This window comes from Oryctolagus cuniculus, chromosome 18, assembly GCF_964237555.1.
Source record: "Oryctolagus cuniculus chromosome 18, mOryCun1.1, whole genome shotgun sequence".
NCBI lineage: Eukaryota > Metazoa > Chordata > Mammalia > Lagomorpha > Leporidae > Oryctolagus > Oryctolagus cuniculus.
In genome coordinates this window covers 34,160,538-34,177,253 of record NC_091449.1, presented here as the reverse complement: position 1 = coordinate 34,177,253, position 16,716 = coordinate 34,160,538, and the positions used below count along the sequence as shown (strand labels likewise).

Below are 16,716 nucleotides of genomic sequence, written 5' to 3'. Positions count from 1 at the left end.
CCCAAGTGGCTGGGCCCCTGCACCCATGTGGGAGGCCCTGAAGAAGCTCCTGGCTCCTGGCTTTGGCCTGGCCCAGCTCCAGTCGATGCCACCATCTGGGGAGTGAACCAGCGGATGGAACTTCTCTCTTTCTCCCCCTGTCTTTGTAACTCTGACTTTCAAATAAATAACTTTTTAAAACAAAGATAAGAAAAAGGGCATCTGGTGTCCCCGATGAGCGCCCCTCCCCCACCCTCCACCTCTGTGCTCTCTGGAAGGCTGATCCCAGGACAGCTCCAGGACACCCCAGCATGCCCACACCCCCAGGCTTGTTCCATCCACGGTCTCTGTGGCTGGGCCTCCGCCAGAACCAAGCAGAGGTCGCCGAGGGGCTGAGGAACCACGCGTCCGCTCCTCCCTCGCACAGGGCCCCTTCCAAGTGGGAATGGCCTTCATGGAGTGTGTGCACGGGCTGTGTTTGTGTCACATTTGCACAATTCGGCATTTTATCCTCCACTGGTGAAGACGGCTGTCTCTCTCCATTCAGACTCCCCAGGCTGCCGGGGTCGCGCGGGGCTGAGGGAGCGGCTGAGCTGGCTAGCAGGGTCTCTGTGCCCGCTGGAGTGCCTAGAGCTGGCAGGGGCCGCTGCTGCCCCCTCCAGGGGACACCAACAGGAGGGCAGGGAGAGATGGCGTTGGGGGGGACGGGGAGAGCGAGCCTCCACTGGCACACGTGTGTATGATGCCACGGTTCCAGCTCCTTGGCGCAGCCACGCCTCTTTTTTTTTAAACAGGCAGAGTGGACAGTGAGAGAGAGACAGAGAGAAAGGTCTTCCTTTGCCGTTGGTTCACCCTCCAATGGCCGCCGCGGCCGGCGTGCTGCGGCAGGAGCCAGGTGCTTCTCCTGGTCTCCCATGAGGTGCAGGGCCCAAGCACTTGGGCCATCCTCCACTGCACTCCCTGGCCACAGCAGACAGCTGGACTGGAAGAGGGGCAACCAGGACAGAATCCGGCGCCCCGACCGGGCCTAGAACCCGGTGTGCCAGCGCCGCAAGGCGGAGGATTAGCCTAGTGAGCTGCGGCGCCAGGCCTCTTAAGGCACCACCTCCCCTAGGATTCCTCCGTTCCATGAACCAAAAACTGAAACGCATTCGAGTTGAGTTTCCAGAAGAATCCAAAGAACCCTGACTTTGTAAACCCGGGGCTTTGAGCGCCACCGCCCCCAGAACAGGCGGTGACCCAGTGCAGGGCTCCTGGGGGTGGCCCCCGGGGCAGCTCCCGGCTTCTCCAGCGGGCCAGCTCCCGGCTTCTCCAGCGGGCCAGAGCGGCATGGCCACCGGGATCCTGCACTCACAGTCCCGCGACCCTGGGCGGCACGCGCCTGTCCCTGGGCTTTGCTGAGGGCAAAGAGAAAAGAAAGGAGCTTTTCCGGCCCCTTTCCTCCCTGCGGCTCAGGCTGCCGGCCGCTCTCCTTGGAGGTCCGAACGGGACTGAGACGAAACATCTGTTTCTGGAGGGATGGGCGGGAAGGAACATGGCCGTGGGGGAGGGGTCGCTACAAACATCAGGGCCCTTCCCCACCCTGCCCCCACGGCAGTGAAAACGTGTGACGCAAGGCAGCTTTTACGGCCTAACCCAAGCTACTTGAAGCCAGTAAAACCTCCTCGGCATCGGACCCAAGTCAGAATTTCCACCGCGCCCGCTGAGCTGTTACGGAGAGCAGACTTCAGAAAAGCCACCGCGGTAACAAAGTCCACTTGTTCTCTGTGTCACCGCGGAAACTCGGTGGAGGCCTGGCCGCTGCCTCTCCCCGCAGGACGGGCCCTGAGCCGTGGGGTGAGACCTGCCTGCCCCTCTGTCGGCGGGTCCCCGCTGCGCCCCAGCAAACACCCCCTGCCCTGGTCGGGGACCCCCAGGGAAAGCCAGTAGCCAGCCCTGCGATTGCCCTGGAGTACGTTCAGATAGGAAGTCTCGACCCTCTAGCCCAGCTGACCCCCGAACTCCGGCCACCACCTGCCAGGGGTCCTGCTGCCCACACAGCATCCCTACGGGGATGTCCAATAGGCATCACAATCCAGCACTCCCAAATACCGGAGGCAGGGGGTCGCCTGCCACAGCCTCCACCTCGGAAGGGACACGGCATCTCCATGTCTCAGGTGCGCCCACGACCCCCTCCTCTCCTCCGCCTCCCCGGCCCCACTGCTCCCTGCACTCCTCTCTGTCTACACCGCTCGCCTGCAGAGCTGCCACTGGCTCCCTCCACGCAGGCCGTGTTTACAGACGCCAGTTATCCGACTAAGTGGAAGTCGGCAGAACGGGGCAGCCCTCTCCCTAAACCTCCCCAGGCCCTGCAGCCGGCTCCACCCTCATCCCTGACATCTCTTCCTGCCACACCCGCCTCCCTCAGCCTCGGGCTCCCTCCCTTGGCTGGCACCCGCACCTTCTCACACTCCCCCCTTCTCGGGCGTTGACCTCATGGCAGAGCACCACGGCCAGAAACTTGCGTGCCCGTTCTCTGGATTCATCACCTCTCTCTGCCCTGGGGATGCGCTGGCAGCATCATGTTCATGGCTGCAAACCCGGGGCCCAGCAGGCACTCAGGAAGTAGGAGCCAGAGGTCTGGATGGTGTCTCCGTCCACTGTGTGATGTTGGACAGGTCAGTGTCCCTCTCTGGGCCTCAGGGTTGCAGCTACAAATGAAAAGGACTAAGTGCCTCTCCAGGAGCCTTGTCAGTGGCTGTGACACCTCTCACCTGTGAAAGCGGATGGGCGGGCCTGGGCCCCGGGAGAGCACATGGGACCGGCCTCAGCCACCCAAGGGACAGATCACTGCCTCCGCTGACTTCCTAGTGCTTGTGCTTTTTTTTTTTTTTTTTAATGATTTATTTATTTGAAAAGCAGAATTATACACAGAGAGGGAAAGGGAGAGACAGAGAGCAAGATCTTCCATTTACTGGTTCACTCCCCAAATGGCCACAGTGGCCAGAGCTGGGCCAATATGAAGTCAGGATCCAGGAGCTTCATCCAGGTCCCCCACATGGGTGCAGGGGCCCACACACTTGGGCCATCTTCTGCTGCTTTCCCAGGTGCATTAGCAGGGAGCTGGATCGGAAGTGGAGCAGTCGGGACGGGAACCAGCGCCCATATGGGATGCCGGCACTACCACAGCGCCGGCCCCTCTGGGTGTTCACTGAGCACCCACAGCATGTCAGAGGCTCTGCAATGCCCAGGGAGGAATTCACGGCTCCTAACGGGATTAAAGCAACTTTGAGAGGAGACCTTTGACCTGGCCTATGCAGATGACTGTAAGCCCAGGCCAGCCCCTGTCCGGGAAACCCGGGCCCATGGCACAACCAGAACCAGGACAGCCCGCGTGGACTGGGCACTTTCTCTGGACCAGGCCTGTTCTCAGGGCTTCTCTCAATGACGACACCAAACCCTGCAGGAGAAGTGCCACAAGGAGCCCAGCGAGGGAACTGGGACACAGAGAAGTGAAGTGACCTGTCCAGGGTCACACAGCGAGTGGAGGGACAGCCAGGTGGGGTCGTGGTCTGGCCTGCAAACTCCCAGGTCAGAACACAGGGTGCAGGGCACTCCTCATGACGGAGGAGGAAGGCCAAGTCCAGGGCCAGAGCAGAGCTGAAGAGGGCCTGAGCTCCCCAGGGCTGCACAGCGCATGGGGTCTCGGGCCCAGCATGAATGCCCTCCTTGGCAGAGCCAGCTCCCCAGGGCCACCTCTGCCTCGGGCTGGGAAGGGCCAGGCCCCTGAGAGACCTTCGAGGGCGGGAGCAGCAGGCTGGACTAGAACCTGCAGGGAAGACCAGAAATGGGCACTTGGGGGTGTGGAGGACACAGGGGCAGGGCCCAGAGGTCTTTCTCTGCCAGCGAGGGACCGGGCTGGGGCTGTAGCCAGCGATGCACCTGCAGGTCACCCTCAGACACAGCGGTTCCTGGAGGTCTCGGAGGGTGACGTGGGTGTGCCAAACATGCCTGGCACTGGTCCCCACCCCAGGGTACAAGCCACAGGCTGCCGCCACCTGGCGACCTGCCCCACTGGGGAGGCAGGAAGCAGCCGGGTGCTGCCACTCACCATGGGGTCACCTCTCCCCTGTCCTGGGCCCTCGCTGGGTCAGCAAAGGAAGGGGTCTGTCTCCCCTTCTCTCCATCCCTGCCACACCCAGTGGCTCTGGGGCCTGGAACTTTTGATGTTTACTTTGTTCTTTCCCGGGTTCAAAAGGAGCTTGCAGCCCCGGCCCCGCACGGAGCCCGGCCTTAATCTCCCATCGCTCCCGCTCCCAGCTGGCCGGTTAAGGCGGTTAAGACGCTGGATTAGGGCCGGCTTTACATAACAGCGCAGGAGCTAGAGCCAGCCTCTCCTGGGATGGCTAAAAGACTTCTTTTTATCTTCACGCCTCAGATGGCCTTTTTTCTCTCCTAAAGAGCTCTCCAGCCCGCCAAGAGGCAATGAACTTGGCCAACGGGAAGACAAAGAAGAGATTGAGGACTCAGCTTGTCTTCCCTTGGCCAGAAGCACAGAGGGACACCCTGGGCCCAGGTCCAGGGCAGGTGGATGGTCCCCAAGCCACCCTCAGCCTGCTCGCCATGGCCACGTCCCCATCCTGGGTGGCCAGAGACCCACAGCCAGCCACTGGGCCCAGGGTCCTTTCGCAGGGGTCTCCAGGGCCCAGGGAACAGGTCCAGATATCCACCTGGCTCAAATCAGAGCGGCCCCGCTCTCTCTGCCTTATTTATTCTTTGCTTTCACTCTTAAATTGTTTCTTTTTTCTTTCTTTTTCAAAAAGACTTACTTATTCGAAACGCAGAGTGAGACAGAATATCTTCCATGAACCAGAGGAGTTCACTCCCTAAATGAACACAACAGCTGGGCCTGGGTCAGGCCGAAGCCAGGAGCCAAGAGCTCCATCTGGGTCTCCCACATGGGTGGCAGGGCCCCAGGGACTTGGGCCATCTTCTGCTGCCTTCCCAGCCTATGAGCAGGAAGCTGGATTAGAAGCAGAGCCGCTGGGATTCAAACCAGCACATAAGGGTTTAACCCACTGTACAACGACACCAGCTGGTTTCTAGTATCACAAGGAAATTACGATTATACTCTCGTTACAGAAGTTAAGGCATGAAGTACAGATAATACTGCAACCTCCTCTGAGCACCCTTTCCAAATGCAGTCCCTCCCCTGTCCAGAGGGGCCAGGTCACAGCCGTCCAGGCCCATGTCCACAGAACAAAGCACGTGGACCCCATATGAACACCATAAAGTGTCTGGTGCCTTCTGTTTGCGTGAACATCGTCACGTGGTGTCCACCCTTCTAGAATGATCTGCCACATGTACATGTTGCACTTCTCTGCCAGCTTTTGTTTGAAGAAAGGAGCTGCAAAGCTTGGCCACCAACAATCAATCCAGCCCAACTAGTGGCACCCAAGCCCCACCGGACACCAGCAGTGACTGGTAAGATGGCCAGCTGCCCTTGAAGCCTGACATAGGGCTGGTGGGCTAGGGGCTTGGACCCTTTCCCTGACAGGAGCCAGGACCCTCAAGTGCCTCACGCATGCTTGCCACCCTCCCACCAAGACTCCTAAGTGCCACCTCTAGCAAGGTGCATTCCTCCCTACAGGTGCCCACATCCTGAGTGCCCACTGAGTCTGGCTCCATGTCACCACCCCTCATGTTACAGGGAGGCAAGGGGGACCCAGAGACGGAGGACCTGCCCGGGATCACACAGCAAGTCACTGCCAGGGCTGGGAGAAGCCAGCTCCATGGCTCATTTCCTGTCTGTCTGCAGGCAAAGAGATCTCAGTTGAAACCAATTATGTGGTTTTAGGCTGAGCCTCACTGCACGGAAATGTCCCGTTTCTGGCTTTAAGAAGAGACCCAGTAAATGGCGGACAGGTTGATGACCCGTGATAAACACTAATGGGTCGCTGCTGAGCAGATGGGTGAAGGATGGAGGGGAGGGCGCCCCATGGTGCACAGGTGAAGCTGGCTGGCAGATGGGGCGGTAACAGAACAGGCAAATGAATGAACAGGCAATGGTGGAGGGCTGGGTATAACAGCAGATGAGTGGATGAGTAAGAATGCTGGATGGGTGATGGACAGGTGCAGATGAGCAACACGTGGACGGGTGGGTGGAGAGTGAGTGGGTGATGGACGGAGCAGAGGTTAGGGATGGGTAGACAAGAGAACAGGCCTGACAGTAAGTTCCCATTCAAACAGGCAAGGGAGGAGAAACCTGGAATGAGTGGTGAGGCCCACGTCCTGGATGCCTGGGTCACCCTGCTCCCCATGCCTGTACCCTGCAGACCTCTAGGTACCAAATCCCAGCATCTCTCCATGCAGCCAAGGATACCAGCTGCGGCTTGGGGAGCCCAAGCCCCCATGTGCAGGCACCAGGTCCAGAGGCACAAGGGAAACACGTGCACAGAGCCTTCTGTCCGTACGACTCCACGCCCTTGGTTTGGGGCTGCTCCATTTGGAGCCAAGTTTGAGAGCTAGCTGGATCCCCAGGCCGCCTCCGACTTCCAGGCACCAGCGAGAATCTCTGCAAACAGTGCTGCTCCAAGTGCACCTGGGAGGTTACTGAAAGGCGCAGTGGAGTCGGCCGGCCTGGGCTGGAGCCGCAGAGCCCACAGCTAGGACAGCTCCCAGGCCAGCTGCAGCCATGGCCCTGAGGTCTGGCCCAGGCGGCCCCTGACACCCTCCAGGCCCTCAGGACGCCCTGGGGTCTGGAGCCTGCCCAGACAACCCCCAGGGACCCCTGCACCCCAGCCTGCCAGCCAGCTGCTGCCCTGGCTTTGGCAAAGGGGCTCTGACTCTCCTGGGGCTGCCGCATCTGGCAAAGCCTCGCCCCCAATTCCAAGTGACAAATGGAAATGCCATCCTGTCTGGCAAACACACGCTGGCTTCGCGACACCATTCCCTCCTCGCTCTCTCCTGATTCTTGCTGCAAATTGGCGCCCGTCCTTGAAGGAAGGAAGGGGTGAGCTCTGAAGAGAGAGGTGAGGGGCTGAGGGTGCGTGAGCGAGTATGTGCACACCCCATGGGCACGACACGAGTGACTACACAGGGAACCAGGACAGCTGCATTTGCAACACCTTCTCTCTGCCCACCACTGTTTGGGGGGCTTCCCACAGCCCTGAGAAGCTGCTTTCATCACCCCCAGGGCAGGAGGCTGAGGTCCAACACCTGCCCCAGGTCCCACAAGTCACACAGTGCAGGGCCAGTGTGCAGGCCCGCATGGGCCATGCGCCCCGGGCTCCTCACTCCCAGCCCACTGTGAACCACAGAGTCTCTGGTGTTGGCCGGGCACATGGTGGCCTGGATACCCGTTCACCCCTCAATGCCGCAGGGGAGAGCAACGGACGCCAAGTACCTTCCAGCCGGAAGTCCTCCTCTTCCTCCTCGCTGAGGGGCTCTCTGAAAACCTCGCCCACGAGCTCCTGGAGGAAGACAAAGCAGGGACAGTGAGGAAGGATCTTGGGGTCGGGGGGCGGCAGCCAGGGCCGGGCCGCAGCAGGCGGGGTGGGGACGACCCTGTCCTGAGGCTTCTGCTAGGAATTAGGTCAGCGGGGTGGATCCTGTGGCACCCGAGAAATCAACCCCCGTGACACTTCTGGGGGCCATGCTTCTCCCCCAGGAAGTCGGCCCCGCCCCACAGGTGCATAGACGAGACCAGAAGACGGGCCTCGCGGAGCCGGCCGAATCAGCTTGATGAACACAGGAGCAACAGACCTCCCCTGCCAACCCCAAGGAGAGACCTCAATCTGGAGCCTTCCTCCAGCACGGGGTCCCAGGAGGGCGGTCTCATGGGCTTGTGAGGAAACCCACGGGGTCGTCTGTGCTCTAGGTGGGTGCCTTTCACCATACTCTTCCCACAGGTGCCAGCTCCCACTGGCTCTCCATCTTGCCTCCCAGCTCGCTGATGACACACACACACACACAGCCCTTCCGGGAGCTGGCCAGATCCTCGCACACACTTTGCCTGCTGTCTTCCAGTGAGTTCGAGGTGTCCAGCGTCTCAGCCCACCTGGCAGGGCTCCTTCCAGCCCATGGGGCCGGGCAGCTACCCGGACGATGTTGGGTTTGCAAGGTGAGTTTGGTGGATCCACAGGCTGGGAAGTTCCTGGGCTGCCAACAGAGCCCTGTCTAGCCCACCCAGGAGGACGGTGCTGGCCGCAGGGAAGGCCAGACCAGGGCTTATCAGCACTCTGCCAAGAAGAGTTCTCTGATCAAAGGAGGTTGCTTCAAACAGAGCTAGGCAAGGTCGCTGGCCGCAGGACTCATCAGAGCCTTTACTACGCTTATAAACACCGGGACTCTGAGCACTAGCATACAAGGCTACTCTAAAAAGCGCATGGAGAAATGCAATGGAAAGACAAGTTTGAACTGGCGCCAAACCAACTGAAATCCATGCATAATGTTTTCATCATACACATTTTCCGTGGGCCTTTTGAAGTACCTTTGTACACTATATTCTGCAAATCTATTTAAGCCACAGAGTTCTGTCTCTCAAACACGTCACACAGGACTCGTGTTCCAAGGAACCCACTTTGAGATGCACTCCTGTTTTGGGGGACAGACGAGGTTTGGGGACTTGCACTCCCTTCTCTGCTTGCACGGTGCTTCCCGACCCGCAAAATGATGAGCAGTCCAAAAGCTGAGCTGTCACCACCTCCCCTTTGTGAGAAGAACAAACACTCTCTCCTGGAGGGGGAGAAAAAAAAAAAAAAAAAAAACCTACCGCTCCGCGGCTTAAAGGCAAAACTAGTCCTCGCCCTGATAAACCCAGGGAGGCTTCACACAGCTGGTCTCCTGGCTGGACGCAGTGGGGGGCAAGCGCGCGGGGTTTGCGGTTTTGTTTTAGAGTCAACCAGCACCACTGTGTGCTTCAGGGCTGCTTTGCCTTTCCCGGGCAACACACTCTCACAGGTTGCTCAGAGGCAGCCATTCCGACTCCTGGCGCCCCATTTCCCTTCTAAACCCAGCATCAGGCGGCGTCTCTCTCCGCCTCTGCCGATTAGTATAATCACCCAACATTTCCCGGGCTTGTAAACTGGCTGTTTGCGTTAACAGAGCTGGAGTTGACAGGGGAGCTGGGAGCCGGTGACAGGAAAGGGACGTGCACAGGTGGCATCATCAGATGGCAGCGACATCCTGGCAGCCAATTAAAGCTCATCTCTCTTATGGGAGCGAGACAGATGCCACCTGGCAGGAGCAAGCGACAGTCTTCAAGGGACTACACAAGGGACTGCTGAGGTTTCTGTGCGGGGGGTGTGGCCCCGACCTCAGACAGCACCCTGATCGCACCACACATGGCCGCCTGCATCAGTGAGATGCTGGGACTTCGCACCCTCTCATTGCCACACGTGGACATCACTTCGGACGAGGGCGTGCTGGGTGGGACCCCTCTGCCAATGCCCACATGTGCACAAGGCACCCACTCTGAGGACAGAAGCAGCGCCCCCTGGTGGGAGCAGCAGGCTGTCTGACACACTCAACAAAGCTGACTTCCGGCAAGTTCTGGGTCGGCCTCTTAGTGCTACACGGTCCCCCGCTCTGGGAACAGGATTATGGCAGAGTCACCTTGTCCACTGAGCCACACAGCCCAGGGTTCATGACACGCAGGGTCTGAGCTCCTTAAGCTTTGAGTCCCTAGAGCAGAGGCCGGGGGGATACGGAGCTGGACACAGCGTCATGCGCTGGCTCCACTAGCTTCTGTTGCTCTTGGACCTCAATCTCCTTCTCTGTAAAATGGGGCAGAGGAATAAACCACAATAATGTAACAACAGACGCTTATTATGCATTTGCTGCTTCTTGCAGGGTGCGAGGCACTTTTCATATTCAATAAACCCCTTGCATTATCACAACAGCCTGCTCTTTGTATCTCTCAAAGAACACAAGCTCTGGAGCTGGCACTGGGGCATAGTGGGTAAAGCCGCTGCCCGCAGTGCCAGCATCCCATATGGGCACCGGTTTGAGTCCCAGCTGCTCCTCTTTGATCCAGCCCTCTGCTCTGGCCTGGGAAAGCAGTGGAGCATTGCCCAAGTGCTTGGGCCCCTGCACCCATGTGGGAGATGCAGAAGAAGCTCCTGGCTCCTGGCTTCAGGTGGCCAACTGGGGAGTGAACCAGCAGACAGAAGATCTCTCTCCCTCTTTTTTTTTTTTTTTTTTTTTAAACATCTTTTTTTTTTTTATTTTTATTTTATTTTATTTTTTTTTTTGACAGGCAGAGTGGACAGTGAGAGAGAGAGACAGAGAGAGAAAGGTCTTCCTTTTGCCGTTGGTTCACCCTCCAATGGCCGCCGCTGCAGCCGGCGCACCGCGCTGATCCTGGCAGGAGCCAGGAGCCAGGTGCTTTTCCTGGTCTCCCATGGGGTGCAGGGCCCAAGCACCTGGGCCATCCTCCACTGCACTCCCTGGCCATAGCAGAGAGCTGGCCTTGGAAGAGGGGCAACCGGGACAGAATCCGGCGCCCCGACCGGGACTAGAACCCGGTGTGCCGGCGCCGCAAGGTGGAGGATTAGCCTATTGAGCCACAGCGCCGGCTTCTCCCTCTTTCTTTCTATCTCTTTTTCTCTCTGCCTCTGCCTCTCTGTAACTCCACCTTTCAACTAAATAAATAAATCTTAAAAAAAATAAAACCTCACAAAAATGAGGTGCAAATTGTCACGTGATGGGGATCCTGGTCATCACTTTTTTTTTTTTTGCAGAGTAGGATGACACCATGGGACAGGAAAAGGGTGCTAATGGCAGTACCACGGGCACACAGCAGGGAGGCCGGCAGATGGGGTCCCCACAGGCACTCTGGCCAGGCCTCCCCATCGCCCTATGTTTAAATGAGGAGATGGCACCAAGAGGCCAGTGAGAGGCAGGGTCAAGACTGGAGCCAGCTCCCAGGCTGCCCAGTCCGTGTTCAGGGAGAGCATGGTGACCGGGTCACCTGTTGTCTCCTCTGAGACTCTTGTGCCAATCATCCCCACTGCGAGCTGTCACTTCTGATCCAGCTCCCTGCTAATGTGCCTAGGACAGCCCCCACGATGGAAGCCTAGAGAGAGACCTCGGGACAGATATACACTCACACGCACACTCGCTGTCTCTCCCCATCTGATGTGCTGCTCCAGCTCAGGACGCTGCCAGCAAGAAGGTCATGGCCAGATGTGGGCCCAGGCCTTGCACCAGAACTGTAGGCCAAGACAAACCTCCTTTCTTTATAACGTACCCAGCCTATGGCAACCCAACCAGGACACAGTGGAGTCAGGCCTCCTGGGAGCAGGGACCACACTTAGAGAAGTGCGAGAAAACCAGCTCGGGTACCGGGGCCAGCGGCCACCTACTCCCGTCTGCCCCGCAGACAGCACCTACCCAGGGCTTGGGGACTCTGCCCCACCCTCATGCCAGGCACTGGCTGGAGCCTTGCATTGCAAGGTGCAGGAGCCAGGTCCTAGTCACATCCTGCAGGAAGGCAGGTGCTGGTGGAGCCCGCTGTGAGACCCACAGCAGCCAAGAACCCCCACCACGGGCGCCTCAGAGTGGAGGGCAGTGGACTGCGGTCCATCAGACCTCGGTTCAAATCCCAGCTCTGCCTCGCACAAGCTGCTCAGCGGCTCCCCATGAATGAGTCGCGGGGGCGGGGCCCAAGAGCACGAGGAAGCCACTGTGTCTAAAGCCCGAGGCGCTATACCTGATCCCATGAGCATCACTCCTGCACCAAGGACACTGCCGGGAGCCCTCACGGACACCTGGAAACACGACCTCGTCCCGCCTAGAGCTTTGCCCTTGATCCTCAGGGCGGTACCCTATGCCAAAGGGCTTTTCCTATTATTCCCACTTTAGAGATGAGAAAACCGAGGCCCAGAGACACCAAGGGACTTGCGCAAGGCCACACAGAGCCAGAGCCCACATCCTCCCTTCATGGCTGCGCTTCCTTCATTGCTTCTGTTTTCCACTGGGCCATCCAGCCCGGCCCCTCGAGTCCTGGGCCTCCCCGACTCTGGCCTCCGGCACAGTGGGCCTCAGCCTCTGCTCCACGTTCTGACCCAAAGATCCTTCTGGGTCCACAGAGCCCCCGCCCCACGCAACCTGGGGCCAGGCTGCCCCTTGGCTTGGTGGTCTCGGAGACCACACAGTCCAGCTGTGCCTCCCTCCTGCATCCCAGCACTGCCCCCTCTGCCCCACACTGGGCCCCAGGAAGAGAGGCCAGCTCCCCCCGGGCACTGGGTGTGCGGCCAGGGCCAGCCCAGAACCCAGAATGCAGGCACAATGCCTTATAAGGCCTCCGGGGACTGGAAACCCACATCAAAGAGGGGCCTTGGGGAGCGGGCTGGGGTTGGGTTGGGGCTTTTCCTCTTTGTCTCTGTGACTTCAGCCTCCGGAACTTAATATCCCCACCGCCGCCCGCCGGCCCTGGCGGGTCGCTGTCAATCTCTCTGTTCTCTGAGAGCTAACAGATGTTGGTGCCACGGCCTCAAAGCAAACTCCTGGTGCCCACAGAACACGACCCAGCTCACAGATGCCAGAAATGTATACGGCTGGGGCATGCTGGGGGAGGACAAGCTGGGGCTGGGGACCAGGACCCGGCCACCCCCGAAACCCTGAGATCCATGCAGCCCGCCCTGGAGCTGCCCCCGGAAATTCTTGGCAAGTTCTCTTTTCCCAGCACTGTACGGATGCAGCTCAGCCACGCCTCCCGAGGCCTCACTCAAAGTGAGCTCCCGCCTTCCTGTCCCTTCCTGGGAGGCAGGATGAGGTGCCTTGCTCCCCAGCACCCACAGGGACCTGGCTTTGGGCCCAGGCTCACCCAAGGCAGCTGCATGGCAGCAGACACGTGACTTAATTTTGCTGGTCCTCTTTTCTCCTCTTCCATGAAATAGGGATTTCAGGGGCCAACATGGTGGTGCAATGGGTAAAGCCATGGCCTGCAGTGCTGGCAATCCATATGGGCGCAAGTTCAAGTCCCACCCGGCTGCTGCACTTCTGATCCAGCTCCCTGCTAATGTGCCTAGGACAGCAGCGGAGGATGGCTTGAGTGTTTGGGCCCCTGCACACACATGGGAGACTCAGAGGAGCCTCCTGGCTCCTGGCTCCTGGCTCCAGGCTTGTTCCATCCCTGGTCATTGTGGCCATTTAGGGAATGAACAAGTGGATGAAAGATCTCTCTCTCTCTCTCTCTAAGTCTGCCTTTCAAGCAAATAAATAAAATATTTTTTTAAAAAAATCAAAGAAAAATAAATGGGGATTTTACTTTCAAAGAGGAGTTTGCCCAGAAGTGTAGACCAAATACCTGGGCTCGTGTCAGACACAAGGCTGGGGACAGCTTCCCTCCCCCTTCAGTTGTGTCTACTTCCCTGACATACACTCTGGAACATTCTCACCTGTTCCCCTCGCTATCACCTGACACCCAGCCATTCAACACCCAGGTCTCCCCCAGGGCAACCCTCACACGTGTGGACCAAGGGGCACAGCCAAGCTCACTGAGACGTGAACCAACAGCCAGAAACACCTGCACGCCATCAAGGGACCCGGGGGCCAGGTGCAGAGTTCAAACCAAGTGGGTGCAGGCACACCTGCCAGGCCCGGCCTGTAGGGCTCCATGCCACAGCACGAGACGAGCAGTGCACGGAGTCACACTCGCCACACATGTGCAGCGAGACCGGCACATCACGGAAAACACCACGAGTCCATCCACGCACAGGCGAACACGTGGAGGAAGATGCCGAGGGCTGCCCCAGCAGAGTGGAAAGGGGGGGAGCAGGGGTCCATCAGGGGTCCATTTATCTCTTAGATAAATTGGTGTCCCCTGTGTGTGGAACCTGCAAACGTCCTCCTGTACTCTCTGCATCACCCTGGAGGACCTCCAACACCTGGCACCAGGCAAGTGACATGGCAATGGTGTCACATTGTGTTCAGGGAATGACGACAACAAGTCTGGATGCACTCCAGGGAGAGGCAGGGTTTGTTTTTTTTGTTTGTTTTTTGTTTTTCGTTTTTTTCTGAGTATCTTCCAGACACGGCTGATTTGAACGAATGCCCGGATGTAGAACCAGCAGGTATAGGTGTTACCTGGGTAACTACACTGGACCTAACAAAGCCCCAGACAAGAACGCACTTGATAAAAGAGGAAACAGATTCATGGGCCAGGCAAAGGTCGCGTGGAGAAACAGTCAGAGTAGGCTCCAACCCGCCAGGCCTCGGGCCTCTGGTGTCCCCAAGGGGGCGGCACCAGGCTGAGATGGGGTGTGTGGCCACCTCGAGCACAGCCCTGGGGTTCCAGGCACCCAGACTTCTTCTCCAGGGCAACACCCAGGAAACGAGAGAGAAACCAGGGCCAGCCACCAACCTGCACCTCAACCCTATGGGTCTCTGGCCCTTCTGCCCCCACCATGGTCTTACCTGCCCCCAGCTCTCGGGGGCTCTCTCTGGCCTCTGGAGCCCTGTGCACCTGCAGACACAGCAGGCAAGCCCCAGCCCAAGCACAGCAACACACAGGCCAGCGGTGCAAAGACAGCATTGCTGGCGGCCAGGGGGCAGAGACGGGGGCGCTGGGGCAGCCCTGGCTGCAAGGACGGGAAGGGCTACAATGCCCACCCCCAGGGATGGGAAGAAAACTGGGACCCCCTCCCGAGAAACATCATCAAAACCCAGACCTCACTTCCAAAGGCAAATGGCATCTCCTCTGGAAATCAGTAAGAGTGAGGGGCAGAGTCCCTGGCCACTCCCCTGAGCTTGCCATGGCCATGGTCACCCCCAGCGGTAGCTCCTGGTCCTGCCTGCCCAGCACAGGTTCCCAGCCGCAGCATGGCCCACTGGAACCCCTCCCCCCACGACCTCTGTCCCGGGAGCTAGAGAGAAGATGGCTTCTCGGGTGCCAAGGCTGCATCCAATCTCCCTCCATCTTCTGGGACTCATACAGGGCGAGCGAGGGACAGGGGCCACCTCCCAGGGCACAGCTCTGGCCCAGCTGCTCTGCAGGGGGGCTCCTTGCGGGCAGGGTCTGATGTGCCCTGACAGCACCTGACACAGAGTAGGCGCTCAACGACCAAGTGCTGGCCGCCCCCAGCCAGGCCCAGCCGTCCCCTGCCTTCACAGGGCGCAGTGGCTGCAGAAGGCACTCAGGGCCCTCGCTGCCTACAGCGATTCAGCTACAAGCTCTGACACCCACAGCCCCCAGAACCCATCTGCGGCCTCCTAAAACCTGAGTCCTGGCCTCCCGGCCAAGCTAGGGAGCCACGGAAGGAAGCCTGGGCCGGAAGCCCTGGCCCTGCGCTGTGTGCAGCTGAGTGGAGGGGGGTAGAGGCTCCCGCCGTGCTCCAAACCGGCCCTTCTCGGCCCTCTCGGCCCTCCTCAGCCCTCTCGGCCCTCTCGGCCTGAGGACCAGGCCTCCAAGACAACAAAGATGTGGAGCTGCAATTAACATTCCTCAGATTTCTCCCAGCCCGTTTTTATCTGCTTTAGATGTAATCAAAGGGCTCCCAACCATAGAGCCCAGCTCCCCGCGTCCTGGGGACTCCAGTCCGGCCCCCTTCCTGGGTGTGCAGGACAGCAGAGGCCAGGCCTGAGCAGGCTGGCCTTCAAACCCAGGGCCTTTCCCTTCCTCTGCCCGGCAGGGTGCAAACAATCCCTGTCTGGATTTGCCCCCTTCTGGAACAAGCCAGCCAAAGTCCACTGCCCAAGCTGTCACCTCAGCAAGTCACCAGCATCCATGTGCCATCGTCACAACTCCCTCCACAGCCAGGTTCCAGAACTCACCAGGCCTCCCACGCGGGTGGCAGTGACCCAACCACTTGGCCATCAGCACTCCCTCCCAGGGTTTGCATGAGCAGGAAGCTGCTCCACTTCTCATCCAGCTTCCCTGCTAACGGCCTGGGAAAGCACAGGAAGATGGCACAAGTGCTCGGGTCCCTGCATCCGGGTGAGAGACCTGGAAGAGCCTCCTGGCTCCTGGCTCCTGGCTCCTGGCTTCGGATCAGCCCAGCTCTGGCCGTTGCAGCCATTTGGGGAGTGGATCAGAGGATGGAAGACCTCTCTTTCTCTATCTTTCCCTCTGTTTGTGACTCTACCTCTCAAATACATAAATTAATTAAAAAATCACACATGATTCACATGAAAGAAATACAGAATCACGGAAATATAAGAGTCCAGGGGCTAGCGCCATGGCTCACTTGGTTAATCCTCTGCCTGTGGCGCCGGCATCCCACATGGGGGCCGGGTTCTAGTCCCGGTTGCTCCTCTTCCAGTCCAGCTCTCTGCTGTGGCCCGGGAGGGCAGTGGAGGATGGCCCAAGTGCTTGGGCCCCTGCACCCACATGGGAGACCAGGAAGAAGCACCTGGCTCCTGGCTTCAGATCGGTGCAGCGCGCCGGCTGTAGCAGACATTTGGGGAGTGAACCAATGGAAGGAAGACCTTTCTCTCTGTCTCTCTCTCCATGTCAAGTCCCAACCCCAATACCCCATCCCCACCCCAAGAAGGTAGACCATCCTTTGGGACCTCCATGATTTTAATAAAAGCTCAGAATCGATATCCTGGCCCGCCCTGCCCCACCTGGGGCGGGGTGGGAGGCTGGTTCCAAGAGGTGGGAAGGGGGCACAGGAGGAGAGGGATCAGGCCAGGCGGGCTCCGGGTGAGACCAGCACTCTCCCCACCTGGCCTTGGGCCCTGCTCACAGCCTCCTGTTTTGTGAGTGGGATTTGGGGGTGTGGAGGAAAAAATGGCTTGAGTGTTTGAAGTCAA

At 59.0% G+C, this 16,716-nt stretch overlaps 1 protein-coding gene across 2 annotated transcripts in view; it reads right to left on the bottom strand.

Annotated features, from left to right (window-relative positions):
• NKD1 (NKD inhibitor of WNT signaling pathway 1) overlaps positions 1 to 16,716 on the bottom strand; it is a 78,724-nt gene that overhangs the window by 16,949 nt on the left and 45,059 nt on the right. For both annotated transcript variants that reach the window (XM_051833876.2, XM_070063176.1), the window contains one exon: positions 7,364 to 7,430. In XM_051833876.2, coding sequence (XP_051689836.2) covers positions 7,364 to 7,430 — 67 coding nt within the window. The remainder of the gene's footprint in view (positions 1 to 7,363; positions 7,431 to 16,716) is intronic.